The 18,454-nt window shown below is 40.4% G+C and overlaps 2 protein-coding genes across 10 annotated transcripts in view; one reads left to right on the top strand and one right to left on the bottom strand.

Moving 5' to 3' along the window:
* The window catches only part of KIF24 (kinesin family member 24), a 30,372-nt gene extending 18,414 nt beyond the window's left edge, over positions 1–11,958 (bottom strand). The window contains exons 1-4 of one of the 5 annotated variants that reach the window (XM_090132274.1): positions 11,698–11,958; positions 10,537–10,774; positions 5,579–6,209; positions 1,583–1,772 (exon numbers count right to left, since the gene is read on the bottom strand). In XM_090132274.1, the coding sequence (XP_089988400.1) occupies positions 1,583–1,772; positions 5,579–6,195 (807 nt within the window). In that variant the 5' untranslated portion in view covers positions 6,196–6,209; positions 10,537–10,774; positions 11,698–11,958. Of the gene's footprint in view, positions 1–1,582; positions 1,773–5,578; positions 6,210–10,379; positions 10,487–10,536; positions 10,775–11,697 lie in introns of all 5 variants that reach the window. The other 4 variants (XM_090132275.1, XM_090132271.1, XM_090132273.1 and 1 more) reach the window with 4 other exon arrangements.
* A 43-nt stretch (positions 11,959–12,001) lies between these two features.
* On the top strand, positions 12,002–17,929 carry NUDT2 (nudix hydrolase 2). 5 transcript variants are annotated; one of them, XM_090132286.1, is made up of 4 exons: positions 12,002–12,090; positions 12,921–13,053; positions 13,465–13,610; positions 16,615–17,923. In XM_090132286.1, exons 3-4 carry the CDS (start codon positions 13,478–13,480, stop codon positions 16,926–16,928), a joined length of 447 nt encoding a protein of 148 aa, XP_089988412.1. In that variant the 5' UTR covers positions 12,002–12,090; positions 12,921–13,053; positions 13,465–13,477; the 3' UTR covers positions 16,929–17,923. The 5 variants fall into 5 exon arrangements, with proteins under 5 accessions (XP_089988412.1, XP_089988413.1, XP_089988411.1 ...); XM_090132285.1 differs by having other exon boundaries at positions 12,060–12,115; XM_090132283.1 differs by lacking the exon at positions 12,002–12,090 and adding an exon at positions 12,123–12,473.
* Positions 17,930–18,454: the final 525 nt, after the last annotated feature.

Genomic DNA, 18,454 nt, shown 5'->3' with positions numbered 1-18,454 from the left:
AAGGGTAGGAAAGGAAAAGCAGAACATGCAGTAGCCTTCTGTCAGAAAAAAGAAAAGCAAAAATAAATATATATATATTTTTTTTTAAAAAAAGGAAAAAAACTAAAGGAAACCCTGATTTATTACTGAAATGAATAAAATCTACTGATACACAGTAAAACTAGAACATTAAAAAGAACTCAAAAATTAGTCCTCAGAAGCTATTCCAAAGTAAATCTGGAGCATATTATCTTAGAGGAAGGCAAGAAAAGCCCAACTTCCCATGCTCCATGTTTGACCCAAAGAAGTAAGGGCTCTAGAAAGACTGCAACTGCGTTCACAATGGAATTCTCCAAGGCTATGAATGGTGTTTGCAAGGACAGCCATAAAGACCGCACTGTCAAGAAAGACTCCATGAACTTGAGTTTAACATTGCAGTCTAATGATACACTGCAATGTAAATTAAGGTAGTACGTATCTTTGTCTGACAATCTTTGCCATGATGCACAAACCAGCCAGACTAGCAGATGAGCAGATTAAACCAGGAAGATTTTGCAGCAGCACTCAGATCGCAGTAAGCTGTGTGATGGGGCTTTAGTTTGGCTCCCCTTACTGTAGAGCTGGAGTTTGCCCCACTTCTCATTTGGTCTGTACTCCTTGGTTTCCTATCCACAAGAGCCAGAGATGGAGGTAGGGTGTGAAGCCAGATTTGGAAGCAGGGAAGTTCCCTGGGTCCTATAGAACAGAATAGCCTTTGCCATAGCATACTTTAGTTCAGACTATACTGATCTATGTCAAAATTTCATATGTTAGTATTGACAGAACAAAATTAATCTGCAGTTATCTCAGTGCTGAGATACTAAAGTGATAAGCACTGAATAAATGTCAAATACAGCCAGTCAGATTGAGGGAGTGAGCTGGAATCATTGCCTTGTTATGTTGCACCATAAAAGGTGGTACATGGATCTGAGAGAGCTGCAAACTGATTTTTACTCTGAACAGTTGTTCACAGGATCCAAGCTGTAAAAATAACACCCAGTGGATGAGTATGGCTTGCTGCTCTCTAGAAATCAGCTTTGTTCTTGGTGCTGTCAGTCAAAAGTGAGAATCTGAACCATGACAGCACAAGGTATTTGGGATTTAGAAACAAAGACCAAAGGAGAAATACATTTTTAAAAATATCTGAGAACAAAGGGAGGGAGGGGATGAGGGTATATGTGATTCATTGAATCAGAATTGCAGTGCTGAAATAGCAAGAAGGGAACTCCTTGTTGAAGTACCCTGGAGCAGACTTAGCAGCAGGCAATTCTCTTGCAGCAACAGCATGTAGCAGAGTGTTTTATTTTGCCACATGCAAAGAAAGCTGCAAAAGACATACTTTTGAAGGCTTAAAATTCTGGGCTCAGATTTTCTGCTACAGGCTGGGATAAATCAGAAGCAATTCAAATATAGCAATGCTGAGCAGACAGAAAAGCCCACCATCTATTCCAATGCAAGAAATGCAGACAGCCCTTTTCTGTTTCCTCACTGAAATTCCAAGTCCAGTTTACTTTAACCCATCATGTATGGCTCATAAATGCAAAGTGCAAGCAGAGCAAGTTACCTGTAAAATATATTGGGTGAGATCAACTGCCTCCTTCTTCTCATGAAGAAGTAAGGTCTCTTTATCTTTCACTGTGATGATATTAACCTCTCCACGTCTCTCCTCTCTTTGGCCCAGAGGACGTTTTCGGACACACACTCTGATTTTTTCACTCTCTGTCCATGGAGTCTCTCTCTCAGAAGTACTGGATCTACAACAATATTGTAGGTTTGCATTTTGAAATCAGATAACTACAAAACCTAAAATATGCAAAAATTTAAGTTGGTTTGTTAATCAGATAGAAACTTATGTCTTTAAATGTTTATCAGGAAGGCCTCTCATGGTTTTGTGGTGGTGTTTCTTCCGGTTTTTGTTGTTTTTTTTTGCTAAATTGTGTATATGCACTATAGATATGCATTTCTGTTTAAAAACAGTTGTGCTTATACAGCTGCATTCCTGAGCTTGTTGCTGGACTGAAATATTTTCAGTTGCCCACAAACTTGTGATTCAAGCTGGCGTAACATACAAGTTAATGAAATTTAATCTTGCTGAAATTATTTGCAGTCATGCATAGTCATTTAATTACAGATAAATATGATCAGATCTTTGAAGAAAAGGAGTACAGTATTTAGTTGCTTTTCCTCTAATATCACTTTCGCTCCTTTTGTTTTAGGCTGTCAAACAGGTTACAAGCATATGACATAAATTAGGAAACGAGACAGTATCTCCAAGCTCTTACTAAGCTGAAAGACAATTTGAAACATCCATCTCTTCATTATTTCCCCTTTGGTCTTATATCGTTTTCTTTTTTTTTAATCATAAAAAATATGCGGTTTCAAACCATGGGCAAAGTTATGCTCTTGTGTTTTGGCAAGTCCATTTTAAGTCCCTTCAAGATACCTGAGGACCATGAAGTCATTTAGTGTTTCACTGACTAATCTGCTGCTGAAATCATTTTGCAATGCAGCATATGGAATATGCCTGAATTCAATCAAAATGTAGTCAATCTGAGTTACACTTTTTCAAGGCATCTTCAGAAAAGTGAGTAATGATTTTCAGTCTGGACCTGAACATCTACTTACTAGAAAAAGATCATTTTAACTGAAGGTCAAGTTGCTCAAAGCCAGTATTTTTGCCATGCTACCCAAATGCCTTTCCAAAATTGCTACATGTAGCAATTCAAAATAAATACTAGCTGCCTGTTGAATTAAAACAAAAAACAAAACAGAAGTGCAAGTTACTCAATATCTCATTGCAGCTATAAGCTTGTAATATCATTATTCCTGTTGCCGTGCACAATTTCCAAGAAGCATGTAACTCATAAATCTTAAGATGTGGTCTTCAAAGACTACTCACAAGCAATCTTTATTGTGACTGGAATCCCATTAATTTTAGTATGGCTTTCCTATGCAGACCAGGATCAAGCCCTGTATTTAGATGGAAAATTCTCTCTCCTAAAAAGAAAGGCCATGACCACTTGAAATAAAATGCTTCAAAATTTAGTGTGAGCTTATGGATATCCCTGGGCAACAGATGTTGTCCATCAGATGATCAGAGGCTCTGAAGTTTGATCAGTCAAATGATCAGAGGCTGAATTTGATGACCTAAAGAAAGAGCCTTCCTTCTTCCTAAGAGCTTGAAATGGAAAAGACTGATAGTAAGATTTGGAGAATGGTAACCAAGAAAGCTTGGAGGATCTGTTTTTAAAACTAAGTATAAGCATAGACTCCTATCAGGCATATTTAATTGAGTGCATTTTGTATGGGAACAGAACACAATTTAATTTTATATGCTGGACCTCAAGTTCAGATTTTCTATTAATTTTCTTAAACAGAAATTGCATTTTACAACTTAAAAAAAAAAATCTCAAAAGAAATCATTAGAAACCTGATTAAACAATAGTTCAGTAGAACAACTGTGTTCTTTCTGCTACAGTCAAGCTCAAGCCTGCCATTAGGCAAGTGGAAAATACAGTTAAGCATATTATAAGAGCTCTTTATCTTTCTGCCATTCAAAATAATTTCTGACATTTTTTTACAGATGAGACTAGATTAGCCTTCACAGTGGTTAAATCATAAGGTGACATGGGAATTGATTCAGTGAAGGAGCTGGGCACTTGTAAAGCAGGAATCAGATACCCAAGCATTCGCAGACTGGCCCTAGGCCTGGAATGCAGAATATGCACTCTGGTCAAAGCAGGAGAAAGAAACTCAGGCATGTTAAGGAAGATACAGAAAGCCCACAAGATGAGCTTCAACTACTAGTCAGAGAAGAATGTGCTTAAGAAAAAAAGAAAAAGAGAAGAAAGACAATTGAGATCATGGCTGTATCATGGGATTGAAAATCTTGGACTTCATTAGCTGAACCATTAGAACTTAGATATTTATCACGTCTTACCTGCCAGCACTATGAATCCTGCCCTCTCTGCTGCTCTGTGGCTCAGCTTCCAGAGGCAACATAGAAAACACTAAGATGGCTGATATATTTAGGAGGTTAGTACACACCTCTGGAAGGTGGGAATGGAAGGAATTACGTCCTTCCAGTTAAGAGGAAGGAACTTTTCTTACTAACTTATTGCTTATCCACTGTGGAAACAGTATCTATCACTTCCAGCTGCGTGCACACTCCAGAGAAGTTGTAACCAACACCCTGTCCACATATCTTATCTACCGCCTCAGCCTTTGCAGACCAAGCTTCAGCCTCACACAACTACCTCTCACCTTCCTAACGTACGCAAATCTTTACAGGTGTAGAGAACTCCATGCTCCCACTCCCACCTTCTTTCTATTGCACTTCCACAAGCCAGACCCATAACTCCAAGCTCTTGCACACTGCATCACTCAGCATGAGTTCATCAGCACATCTTCTGTACACACTGGATACAGTAATCATCTCTATATCAGTGATTACTTGTTACTGAATAGACATCCTTTTTGAAGAAGCTCATGAACTACTACTTGCATGTGTCCTGAATCTGGGAATTTCTGCACAAAGTTATCATTTCAAATGTAAGCATTGTAACAATCCTGACAATTTCTTCATCGCTACAGAAAAAACCTGCCACAGCTGCATTGTAACAAACCATATCCTGGCAGCACATCTGCAGGGAGGTATATTCTCTGTTTGCCAAACCAGGATCTTCAGCAGGCTAGCTGCAGAAACAGCCAGTGCCTGGATCCCAGCCAGGTTGCAAGCAGAAGCCTGATGGTGCTCTGAAAAGCACACATAGTATGTCTCTGGGCTTCTAAATAACCAAACCTGGGAGACATCTACCAAGTTTGAATGTTTTAAAATATAGTGCTAGCTTATTCAGGCTTTTTTAGATTCCAGTTTTTGACTTGGGCAATCAGTTTAGACAGTGCCTGAGAGTAAGCCAACAAAAGCTATTTTGTGCTTTAAATATGTTTCCAGGGTAATTTACCAAGGGTTCAAGATAGCTGTAGCCTCTGTTAGCAAACACTGGGAAATGTATGAATGCTACAGATCAACTTTCAAGGAGCAGCTGCAAGGCATGCCTCTTACCAGCGCGTCTGTATTGTGCTCCAATTATATTCATTGTTTCTTTTTAAAGTTCCAATTCAGAAACTTATTTATAAACAATTATAGCTATCACAGCATGCATCATTTATACTGGGAAGAACTGGACAAACTTACTAAGAGGAAACATATTACTTTCGAAAAAACAGAGTTTTGCAAAATAGTCCTGTGGGGAAAAAAAAAAAGACGACTTGTCAAAACACCAAGAGAAAAAAAACCTTACATCCTGAAGGATAATGAAGATTATTCTTAGACAGTCTTGGTGAGTAGCAGCTGGTGAATTCAACTGATTCCTTCTAACAGACTTGGAGACTCTTAAGTGCTTATTAATATCCTTCTTTTCTATATTTTATATTGCTCTGTACAAATTCTGTAGTGTTAGTATTACTTGTTTGGAAGCCAGGAAGACAAACTCTGCTCCATAGTGAGGAATTAATTAATTACTTGAAATAATATAAAACAAAGGTAACTGATCATTACCTGATGTAGGAATGAGGTAGTCCATAATTATACCCTGAAATATGAGTTACTCTCTGGACAATGGGAGTTTCAGAATCCCCCAGGAGAGGAACAATATCATCAGAAACTGCTGCACAGTTCAGTTCAGTTTTTGTGCGTATTCCAGCAGTATTTACATCTCCTACAGTTAATCTGGTCAGGTCTGAATCATGTGGTTGAATGTGTCCGAGCATGCCCACGAGACTGTCCTTCTCTTCCTTGGCAATGAAATCAGATGAACCATATGACTCTGATTCTGACTCTTTAACTGTGCCATTGTTCTCCTCGAGGAAGGACTCAAAACGCAGCTGCCTGCGGGGACCTGGTCTGGTCACCTGAGGTTGAATGAAAAGGCCACTTGGTTGAAAATCCTGCTTGCTTAAGTCTCTTACAGCTTCTTCTTCTTGCATAATTTTGATTATTCTAATGAGCTGAAAGAGTCGTTTGCGATCATTCATGTCATGGACCCCCAGTTTGGTATAATCTTTCATGGAAATCTTGGCAAGTTCATCAATCTTCTGCAGACCAAAGGCAGCAAAATGAGGATAATATTTTTCAAGCTCTGCCTCACAAAGGCATTCATAAAGGCAAGATGCCATCTTCAAGCTCAAGCCTACAAGAAATCAAACAAGACAAATATTCAAGTTATATGAAACATTGTGGCAAAGACATTAATGAAGAAACAAAACATTTCCACATATAACATTACCTCAAGTTAGGCTAAAAGATTATATTCTGCTCCTAGTCACAATATTTTGTGCCAAACACTATGGAATACAGCAATACTAAAACTAAATATGAAGCAAATATTTTACCTCTGAAAATGTATTTTAAAATTATACCAATATACAATAATGGGTAGGAAATGCACAATGCAGTGTTACTTACTGCTGCAAAGTTCCTACACGCCTGATGCCTACTTGGTGAATGCCACAGCTACTGAAACCCTGTCCTCAAGCTACAGAATGTAAAATGCCTAATTTTAGATACTCAATTTAATATCAGCACATGTGGTGTAATGTGGTTCAGCTATCACTGGTTAAGTAACCAAAGGAGAAGAAACTGCATTTGTCCTCACCTCAAGTTGAAAAATGAAGACTTACTGATTAACTACTATGAAGTTACAGTTTTGTTGTGTAACTTTTTTTTCTAAGTCATGAATCTTGTGAGCATTTCTGGGCATTCTGGACAGAATAGCCAAAATATAATGTGAAATCTGAAACACAGAATTTCTCTAAATCTATAAATGTTACTGGAATGCCATAACTGCATTCTTGGGAAACCCAAAAAAGCAACAGGCATCACTGAAAGGTATGCCAAAAAACCCTCAGCTCCCTAGCAATACATTGTGCAGCTGTCTGCATCCAGATAGATATTTGCAGATATTTTTATTTGTTGCATAAAAAGGGAAAAGAATAGCACTTCCACTATCTGTTGCTCACTACTTTCTTACTCTTTTGTTGAGTCTAAGATCTTAGCACACGCAAGTCTTTCTCATGTTTGGAAGTTACAGTAACATTCAACAAAACCAAACTGTCTAAGATAAGTCTTTTTCTCTGTAAATCAGAAGCGACAAGCTTCAAGACAAAACAATCATGTGGAGGTGGACTTATTAAATACACATGCTATGTGATTCTGAATCTTGAGATAAAGCCAGAGTCACTGTCCAGATTATTAGATTCTGGTAGGGGGAAATTAAAACTGACAGCAAGCTTAAAGATCATAGATTCTAACTATGACACATACAAAGCTTTTTACAGACATTCACAATTTTCCACATTTTCTAGTAGATAAAATTACCACAGAAGCTTCAGACTTCATTTCAAGGGGAGTCATATCTTTGAAAAGCTCCTGTTTCACATAAGTTAGTTCCAAATACAAAAGCTGCAACAGCACTACCATGGGAAACCTCTTTTCTTTCCTGAAATTAGCAGCTATAATACAAAAGTGACACATCATCCTGTTAAAGATGAAAACAATCCAGTAGCTTTGCCTATTCTCATTTTTGTACCCTAGATTTTACTTAAAACTTTATATGTTCTTAGGCTTAGGTTAAGTATAAACAGAGTGGCCAAGAAATAGTGTAAGAAATAGATCTGCGTTACCTCTATTTGAATGACAGTTTTAAAAGTGAAAAAAAAGGGAGGGGGGGGGAAATGGGAGATGCTTCACACACACCAAAAAAAAAAAAAAAAAAAGGAGAGAAAATTGAAATTTTTTAGCTCAATTTTCTAACTAAAAATTAAGCAAAATATATTTAAACAGCTAGAAATGACATGCAGGCAAATTTCTCAAAATACGGAACATCCAAGTGATTTAGGTACTGCAGAACAGATAAGAAGGTAGTACTGAGATACGTAGACAGCTCTGCATGGCTTATTGGCTAAGGCTTTTTCCACGTGAAAGCAAGTAAAAGACTTCTTAATGACAGGCAGCCCTGAAAGTAAAATCTCTACTTTTGCTTCCTCAACTATAATAAATCTTGCTGGACCTAAATGGTTAAAGGAGATTAACTCCAGTGTCTCTCCATTTTTGGAAGAGCTATTTCACAACCCAGGAAAACATTGAGCAATAAAGGAATAACAAATTAATCAACCATGGAAAAAAAAATAAGCCAAGGTCATGGTGATGGGTTCCAGCATTTCTGATAATTCTAAAACTCAAGAGCAGACAAATTTTAGAAGATTTAGTCTGGTTTGTACAAGAGAATTCAGGGGAATTACAATTGTTTGAATGGATGATCACAGTGAAATTCTTCTGACTTTCTAAACATTAATGCTCAAAAAGAATGGTGTGCCTTCCTCTCCATAAAAAGAATACCTTAATTCATCCAACATTGCAGACTTCTTACTGTAGGACAGCTTTTCTAAAACATACATGTAATTCTTAAAAATAACTTTGTGAAGTATTAAGGACAGTATCAGTAGGTTTTCAAGAATCCTATATTGGTAATAATAATGCCATCTTCTGGCAAAAAGAGAAAAGACCTTTACCATTCCACAGCAACTAACAGCTAGAATTTCCCTGATATTGCCAGGGTCTAATTTGTTTTTTTGAGGCTACATTGTTTTCTGATACAGACAAATATAGCATTCTTTGAGGTGATAGTTTGATATAAAAGCCCAACCAAACCTTGGTCCCAGCAAAGCTATGAATAACTTCACTGAAAGTAGGACAAAGACAAAAGCCTAAGGTTCCTTAAAATAGCTGAATATAACCTCTGTTTTGAGAAGGAAGGGAGTAAGTTTGGAGGCACAGTTCATTATGAGCATGCAGTTCTAATGTCAAAGAGAGACAAGTCAGTTCACTTTATTTATGTGGCAAAGACCTGAGGTCTCCACAACATATTTCTTTAGCAAAAAAGTTTTACAAAAATCTCAGCATTACAGCACCTGCCTGATGCTAATGCGTAAATACATATTGTAAACAATGTACATATTTTTTAAAGGGACAAAACTGAAAGCACAGATCACTCTCCTGCTTTGGTACTATAGAGTTTTTAAGGGGCATAAAGATAGAGAATAAGTCAGGTGTAAGTACTGGAAGATAGTGATTATATGTATTGTGAGGAAATCAGTTCACCACAGAATTATGCTCTAAGAGCTGATCCTCCACTTTAACATGCTCATACTTATTAATTAGCTTTTAGACAGATGCTTTAAATCACAATGCAAAGTGGAGAAAAGACTGGCCTTCAAAGATAGTGTCAGTTACTGGGCATAAAAGGATTCTTGTAAAATCCCTGCACAGACCATATTAAGAATAAAGCAGCCTTAGATCACTCGATCTGAACCCTCTCATAGTCTGAAATACTAAAGATCTCAGTGTACTGTTCACTTGAGTAAGCAAGGCATACATACACCCTGTTACCTGCTACTCATATTTACCTGGCAATTTTTATCAATTTTCACTGGTACTTCTTATTGTCACCACTCAGACATGAAACTAATATCAATATAGCCATGGAGATCTTGGAACAGTTCCAGAGGAGGGCCACTAAGACGATCAGAGGGCTGGAGTACTTCTCCTGTGAGGAAAGGTTGAGGGAACTGGACTTGTTTAGCTTGGAGAAGACTCCAGGGAGACCTCATTGTGGCCTTCTAGTACTTGAAGGGAGCATATAAATTGGAGGGGAAATGGCTGTTTACGAGAGTAGATAGTGATAGGACAAGGGGGAATGGTTTTAAACTGAGACAGGGGAGGTCTGGATTAGATTTTAGAAGTTCTTCACACAGAGGGTGGTGACACACTGGAACAGGTTGCCCGAGGAGGTTGTGGATGCCCCATTCCTGGAGGTATTCAAGGCCAGGCTGGATGTAGCTCTGGGCAGCCTGGTCTGGTGATTGGCAACCCTGTAGGATGAATGCTGCGGGGTTGAAACTTGATGATCATTGTGGTCCTTTTCAACCCAGTCCATTCTGTGATTCTAAGTTCTGATTCTATGAAGTAGTGAAGAAGGGAAGCAGTCTTATATGCCACTCCAAGCCTTACAAATGTAAACTAACAAAACTATACATTTCACTCTGCAAGTAATCCATTGTCATCATTCTGAATCATAAAATGTGGTCTGACTGTTAATATGAGGAACAATTGTGAAGGGCATCTGATAAAAGTAATCAACATACATAGCCTAAATAGCACCTTCTTTTCCCATCTGTCACTCTGTATCACATAAATCATTCCACCTCACAGCTTAGAGAAACAGATGTTAAGAACCTAAAAAATCCATAAACGTATGTTAACTTTCCTGACCACAACTATATCAAAGTATTGTACTCATCACTTGTAACCAGGTAACCCTAAGATGTCTTCAGCACAGGCTCTGAGTCCATGTGCTTTTTGGAGTATAGAAGCAGAAAATCAAAATGAAGCCAATTTTTGCAGACAATCCTGCAGGAGAGAAAAGGGAGACTTATTCACTCATGTTACCAATCACTTACCTTTATTTCTTATTCATTTAAGCACTAAATTCTTTTCAGACTATGATACAAAGCCAAGTCTGATTGAGCCCTCCAGAAGTGAACAGCTGGTATGCTTCTCAAAGGTAGCACATCAAATGCTTTGGTTTTAATTATTCTGATCCCATCTTTTGGACATAAGTGCATTACTGTGAAGAACAGGGTCACGGAGAGACTGCACTTTTATAAATACAAGCTCCACAATAAGAGATATTATCTACTAGAAAAAAAAAAGGTGATAAATTTTATTTAATGCAGTAGATGGGGAACTATGAAACTCTGTTTCAAACATTTATAGATCACTGCAGCAGATTCATTCATAAAATGACAGGATTACAGTACAGAAATCCCCATCCATGTACATGAGATACTAAACCTTTTTAGTTGAAACAAGTGTTATAGCAGTTTTGAAGATACAAGAAATAAAGCTGAATGCTACCAATAGATAACCGTCTATAGTCTTTGTATAATAACAGGGAAGGGGGGAGCACTTCTGGTGTTGACTGACAACCGTTGTACAGCCGGACCACGACACAGGTTTCTTCTGTGCACCAATGACACGGACAACCCTGAATTGCTCATTCTATGATTAATTTTTGTATTCTCTGGAACAGACTTAAAAATTACCACTCGGTGTCGGTTATGGTGTTTTCAAACACTTTCTAATTTGCACGAGATGTTCATTATGGCAATCATTCCTTCACACCAAGAATAGCACAGTGAGCTCAGCAGAAGAGCCCCACAGCTGTCACCCGACAGCTGCTGGGAACAGCAGCTGCATGGAAACGGGAAGTGTCCAATATTCAACCACATGCCAAGAAAAGAATCCCAGAGTTAAATCGGGATGCTGATTATTTGAAAATTGTGCCTGGGATTCTCCTGCCAGTGAGATTTAACAAACTGCTCTCAATATTTACTTTATAATTATACCTAAACAAGCTGCTGTGCATCTGGAATTACACTGCAAGGCTCAGAGGGGACAACATACGCTTGTGGTTCGCCCCGGAGCAGCTCATTGCCCTCAGTGCTGCATTTACTCCCAGAACGACCAACTCTGTAGTTTCACCCCCATTAGGAGCCTGCAGGCATTCCTCTGGGGACACGCAGGGCACGCCGCTCGCAGGGAAGGGATCGGCCACTTACTGATGGCTCCAGGCCGGGAGCCGAGGAGGCGGCCCGCGGTCCTCCAACGAGGCCTGGCGATCGGATCACAGCGCGCTCCGCTTCCCTCTTAGCCGACCTCTGCTTCCTTCCCGGAGCCCACAGGAAGGGACGGGGCTGAGGGAACGGGGACGGCGCCCCGGGGAGATCGCCCGCCGCCCCCAGCCCCTCACCGGCCGCGGCAGACACGGAGGCGGCGGCGGCGCCCAGGCCGCGTCTCCATAGCAACGGCGCCTTTCCCGCTTCAAACGCTCGCGCCCTCCGCCAGCGAATGGGAGCGAGGGGGAGGTGGCGCGGTGTCGCGATTGGCTGGGGCTGTTGTCAGTCCCGCCCCAGTCCCGCCCCAGTCCTCCCGTTCTCCGTCCCGGAGTACAGGTGAGGGCCGGCAGCGCTGCGTTCCGTGAGTGCTTTGTTCTCCCTCCCGACTTCCGGGCCGCTTCTCCCCACCTCCCCTTTCGCTGCTCCCGGCGTGCAGCTCGACGTGGCGTCCCGGGATCGCGGCGGTAACGGGGCCTTGGGGTCCGGCTCCCCTCCTCGGCTCCCCGCCTGTGGAGCGGTCCGGCAGCATCCGAGGGGCCGCCCGACGTCCCCCCGCACACAGCCAGAGCCTGCCGGCCCGCCTGCCTGCCGCCTGCCTTCCGTCCGCGGCACGGGAGCGGCGGGCTGGAGGCTGCGCGGCCCGCGGGCTGTTCGCCCTTGCGGGGTCGTTGCGGCGTTTCCCGTCTCGCCCGGGAGGTGGTGCTGGTGCCCCGATCGCGGTGCGTCGGGCCTTGGCTGAGGTGGTGGGGAGCGAGGGTTGGTTTGTCGCGGCTGATGGGGAAACTCGCCGAAATGCTAAAGAGGAGCTAAGCGAGGTGGCTGCGTGCCGCACTGAGGCTTTGCTGGTGGTGAGCGATGCTTCCCTGTGCTCTGATCTCCACGTGGAGTTGTTGTGAAGGTGGAAGGGAGAAACAGCGCTGTGTAAATGTGTCGCCTATTGGAAACAGCAGTGCCGCCAAGATAACACGTTCTACCTGAGGCAGGGAGTTGCTGTGTCCTTTAAAATGGATTTCTCATCTCCTTTGCTGTTGGACTTTAAGAACCAGTTGCCTTGGCTACACAGCTTTTTGCTTCCAGCACTTGTCACTTAAGAGATGTGTGGTTGCTATTTACATCAAATTAATGCTTAACTTGCATGCCAAGAAGCTTTTAATTCTGTATCACAGCTTTATATCTAGGCCAGATGGCAGAGCTCCCATCCTCTGGCATTGTGTTGCTCAGCTTTGCCACTGACATCCTGAAGAGTTCCATGCTGCAGGGCATCTGTGTTGGGCAGTTGTTTCTGTGTGGCACTTCCAGGTAATGTTGAGGTATTATCTTTGCACAGTGCCTTTAGATTTTTGCAGTGAAAAAGCTTTAGACTGTTACATTTCTGGCTTCTGTTTCACTTTTATCATTTTACCTCCCTCTAGTGTAGCAAGTAAAATAGCAACTGCAAAGAAGTGGCACATGTTGTATTTCATGTATCTTGAAAACTTTTTTCTTAAGTTTTCTGTGAGTTTCTGGTTTTAAAAGGAAAGGGCTTAATTTTCACATCAATAGTTCACATGGGTGGTTACTAAGATGCAGTTTATCTATGTAGTGACAGTGAAGGATTGGATGACTTTTAGCCTGTGCTGAGAACATTTCCTGGATAAACATGGCTTGTCTGCTTGAGTTCTGTGTTATTTGTGCTTGATCCTCTGTACTCTTCTGCTGCTCTCTTTGCAGTTAAGAGAGGGACATGGCTGTAAGAGCATGTGGCTTGATAATCTACAGGAGACTGCAGCCTTCACCATCTTCTAAGGCTGCTGACAGTATCGAATACCTCCTCCTCCAGACGTCCTATGGGACCCATCACTGGACCCCTCCCAAAGGTGATGTCTGTTCTGATAACTTCAGTGTTGCTTGTGTCAGGAATGATATTTCTGACTGAATTTGGCTGAATGCTTCTAAAGTTAGCTTTGGGGGCAGTTAACCAGCTGACACTGACGGCTAATTATGCTGTTTGGGCACTAGAATGAGGAGCTTTATGGCTGCATCAGAGTCAATATTTGGTGGTACATGGTGGTACCAGAAAAATCACAACACAGAAGTATTTCAAGTATGTTCTGCATTTTCTTAAGTACTGTTTCTTCCCGCTAGTTTGTACTTTTTTAAAATAGTATTCTTAAAGCATAGCATGTGAATGGTTTGTAAACAGGAGTTTATGAATTGGGGTGAAAAAAAAAGCTACTAGCAAAATCAGCTGTGCCCTTCTGTTAATGAAAGGAAGAAAACTTTACAAACCTCTCCCTCTGTCCACTTCACCAAAAGCCCACCTAAAAGAGTTTGCAACCTACTGGAAAACCAAGAGCCATGACTATTATGAAAGGAGAGATCCATGTGAAAAGCTTTATCAGGGAATGCAGAAATTTTGAACATGCTAGCATGTTGGCAAGTGAAATGTCTCAGACGTGTTCTCATGCAGTCAGATCGTAATGTTAAAGGTTTTATAGATCAATAAATGAAGGAGTTGTTACATTTTATGTTCTCTTCAGTGTGAGTGGTCTTCAAAGGCAGTTCCAGGTTGCAAAAACTTCTGTACAATACAAATACAAATTTAAAGTGATTACAACTTTTAATACTCCTGGCACCTCTCCAAGTGCACACAGGATACAAGTCTACTTATGACTATAGCTGTACATTGATATCTTTAAAGTTCCTCAAGCAGCCTTTGTGGAATTAAACTGTGCCTGCCTGGATTCCCCCACATAAACATCACTCTAATCTGTGCTCCTAATACTGTGACCTGATACAAATTGAGTCTGGTGGGAGGGAGATGTAGGGTTTGTTTTCCTTCTCAGCATATTGGGACTGCATGAGTGTAAATGAATTTGAGGAGCTGAAAGTTGCAGTGATGTGCTGTCAGTTGTCCTTTTTCTCTTCCTGGTAGGCAGGGTATAACACTCAAAGCTGGAAACTTGCTGAGCTTAGGGGAGAGGTTAGCAATAGCGGGGTGTGCTGGTTACCTTTCTCTGTGCTGGCAGGCTGTTGGTAGCATCCGTGTCCTGTGAGTTGAAATTGAACCCCAGCCTCCAGTTTTATTGCTGCCTCAACTCACTGCATCTATGGTATTGATAGGTCACAACTGTCATAAACTGTGATTCTTTACTGTTTGTGGATGTTCTGTGGGACTTGCTGTGGATAAGATAAAAGAAATCCAGTTGTGCAAGTCTAGGTGTATTCTTTTTCTCAGCCATTAGTGAAAGTCCCAGCTTTGGAAATATGTATATTCTTCAGAAAGAAGGAGACTTTGAATTGCAGTGCTGAGAGTCAGGGGAAATTATTTTTACTTGAAGCTACTATGTGTTTGATCTCAAAAATATCTAAAACATCAAATGCAGTGTCAGATGCTGTTTTTTTGCAGTTATTTTTTCAAATAGAATTGTGTTTTACATTTAAGAAAGTGTCACGTAAAAGGATGGTTAAGCTTCTGATACATAAAGATATGAGAGAGACCTTTTGACAAAGCAAAACGAACTTCCTACATATACCAATCTGATTACTAAAAGGTGGCTTTGGGTACCTGAAACCTGAGAAAATACTTGTCTCTGTGATAAGTTGTGGCTATATGCAGACACCTCAATAGAAAAGAAAGTGATACCAAAGGTAAAATAAAGCCTTTTTTCTTCCCCCCCACCCTCCCCTTGAAGGCTCTCAGCTCATATTTCATTGCTTTTTTGAGATCTTGCTTGGCTTGTTCTATTTATGGTCTTGTCTGGATCTTTCATGAGAAAACCAAATCTGACATTTCTCAACAAAAACAGCTGGGGATATGGAGATATGTTATATTTATCCTTTGTTTGTAATGGCCGCTCTCATTCTAAGCAACATAAAACAAATAGGGTGTCCTGGAGAACTAAAACAGTCACTGGCAAGACTGGCATTTAGGTGTGCTGTACTTCACAGGGTAATATGGAAAAAAAAAAAAAGACTGTTAAACTGCTGCATAACCCAGTGCAGGAGAAAATAGTGGTGGTCTCTGATGACTTAGCATCCAAATCTTAGCATCCAAGTGTTTCTAGTGTGTCTCAGAATTTGTAACCTACTCTTAAAGTACAGCAATCTTAAGTATGAAGCATGGCAACCTTGCCTATTTTCCAGCTTGTGATTTCATGATTGATTTCTTAGTGGTTTAGGATGTGCTGAAAGGAAATGCAGGAAGCTAATTTGGTTGTTTGGTAACTTTCACTTTTTTTTGGGGGGAGGGTATAAAATACTGTTGAAATTTTGTAGTGTTCATGATGTTGTCCTAAGCTGTGAATCAAGTGATTGAAAGGTTTTTTTGTGAAACTCATCTCTCAAATGGAATTTGCTAGTGTCTGGTGCCATTGTTTTTGTGTTGTTTGTGTGAATAAGAGTTTTGCATAACTGAGTTTTCTTCCCTCCCACTGAAGCTCAAGTTGAGGGAGAGGACTAAGATTCCTGGAGATCAGCAGTCTCCTTTCATGCAGGCTAAAGGAAAAATATTCAGTAAGCACTCACTTCTTAGTCTGAGGTGTAATGTGAGGTGGACCACTGTGGGTGCATGGTGCTCCAGAAGAGGAGGGTAGGGCTGGGAAGAAAAGATTTCTCATGCTAACGGGCCACTGGTTATTTTGAAAGATGCAGTATGAACAATTGTAAAAGCCACACGAACAAAATCAAGATGTTTGAATTTGTTTGCTTTTTTGAATTGTTTGCTTTGTTTGAAAAGCAACCTCTGTTCTCTGATTCTAGCTTGATTCTTTGTCCGCTATTGTGTCCTCTCTTTTCTCTCCTAATATTTCTCAGTTGTCAAATGAAGAAACAAAATCTTAGTTTTTGTCTTGGAGATTTATTTTTTTACACTCTTGACAGGCCATGTGGATCCAGGAGAGGATGACCTGCAGACAGCCTTCAGGGAAACACAGGAAGAGGCAGGTCTTCAGGCCAGTCAGCTCACTCTTATAGAAGGGTACAGGAAAGAACTGCACTATCCTGTCCATGGCAAACCCAAGACTGTTGTTTACTGGCTGGCAGAGGTGAAGGATTGTAACACAGAAATTAAGCTCTCGGAGGAGCACCAGGCTTTCCGCTGGCTGAAGCTGGAGGATGCTTGCAAATTTGCAGAATATGAGGATATGCAAGCAACTCTGAAAGATGTGCATCAGTTTCTCAGCTCCAACAAATAAATGCTTTTGTGAAGAGCAAGAAGAATTTTTGGAGAAACAGCCTGGTATATATATTTTTTAAACTTAATTTTATTTTTTAGCCAATAGAAGTACTGTATGGCTGCAGAAATATTTCTTTTTCTGAACCTCTACAAACTCAGTAATAGATACCTGGGGCTTTTAAAGAATTTATGCTTTTGTCTCCCGTAGCTAATGTAAAAATAGTGTGGCCTGTCTGAACTGTAAGCCAGAGATGTCTGAGTTGAAACTCTGAGCTAACAAAGTCTCTCTGTGTTCTTCTCTATTTTTTTTTCTTGAAGTGCTTAATAATTGTGTCTGTTTTTGAAAATCAAACACTTGATGTTTCTTGTCTTGCTGATATAGATCTGTAGTGTTGTAAAAATGAGCATATGGAGATTTTTTTAATAATAAAATGTGTACTGCAGAAGTTGCATCTTGCATTTAAAATAGGGCAGCAGTAGTTCTGTTCCCAATTTCTCTGCTGATATGTTGTGATAATTTGTCAAATCATTTCAGGTCTTGTTTGTTTGTATCATGAATTCATGTACATAGCTATTATTCTGTTATGAAAATAGTTGCTATTCAAGAAGTCTCAGTAAATTGACATACAGTATTTAAATGGTGAACTTGGAGTTCTTTTTTCCCCCCTTCCTTTTTGTTCTCTAACAGACACTTAGACATATGTTATTCAAAAGGTTGTGACAGGGAAATCTATGGCTGCCTAATAGAGCATTTTCTGCACAGAGTATGTGAACTAATAGGCCTTGTATCTGTTTGATAGCATCAGTGTTTGCTGCAGGCTGCACACACAGGGGCAGCACGATCATGCACGTTGTCAGTGCTTTGCTGCAGATAATTCTGTTGGATGATTACAGTAGGCTGTGGTGGTACTTCTGGCTTCTGCATCTTCACCTGCATCAGCTTTTCTGTGAATCTCTTTTTTGTCTTTGACATGCTAGCACTTTGTATGATCACTGATGTTCTGTTATGACTCACAATCTTTTAGGTGTTTTGGTACAGTAATACCAAAAAAGAATGATAGCATTATTAAATTATTGTGAAAGAAAACAAGTTTTCTGAATCCCAGATAACGCCCCCTCACTCTTCCCCCACCCCCCCAAAAAAGTCCCTTCTTCTTTTTGTCTTTTGTAGCTTTTGCTGCCTAAGCTCTTGCACCTTACTGCTTTACAAACCAAGTAAGTGTATGAGAAAGGGTGTTTTGCAGTCTTTTTTGCATATGTATAAAAACAAAACCTAGTTTTATTCCACTTCACAAGTAAATTTTATTTCAACTGTTAACACTGTAAAAAGCATTACATTCAGGTGATGGCAGAAAGTGAACAGTGCTCAGGTTTGTGCAACTACTTTGCGTGTTACTCAGCTAATAGATGGAAGCAGAATGTGGAAGGCATCTCCCAGTGTCACCTGGTCCATCCCCAACCCAAACCCATCAGCTATTTCAGAGTTTTTCCTGGTGGACAACGGAAAATGTTGTGATTGAGACCTTTCATGATGAAATGCCACAT

This window comes from Phasianus colchicus, chromosome Z (genome assembly GCF_987193195.1).
Source record: "Phasianus colchicus chromosome Z, bPhaCol1.hap1.1, whole genome shotgun sequence".
Classification (NCBI taxonomy): Eukaryota; Metazoa; Chordata; class Aves; order Galliformes; family Phasianidae; genus Phasianus; species Phasianus colchicus.
The sequence above is the reverse complement of the archived record's forward strand: the minus strand, read 5'-3'. Positions and strand labels throughout refer to the sequence as shown.

Excerpts from the sequence above, each read along its gene's own strand:
- NUDT2 (XM_090132287.1), top strand. The coding sequence starts at position 13,478 with ATGGCTGTAAGAGCATGTGGCTTGATAATCTACAGGAGACTGCAGCCT. Across the intron at positions 13,611-16,614 it reads TCACTGGACCCCTCCCAAAG|GCCATGTGGATCCAGGAGAG; the intron begins GTGATGTCTGTT and ends CACTCTTGACAG.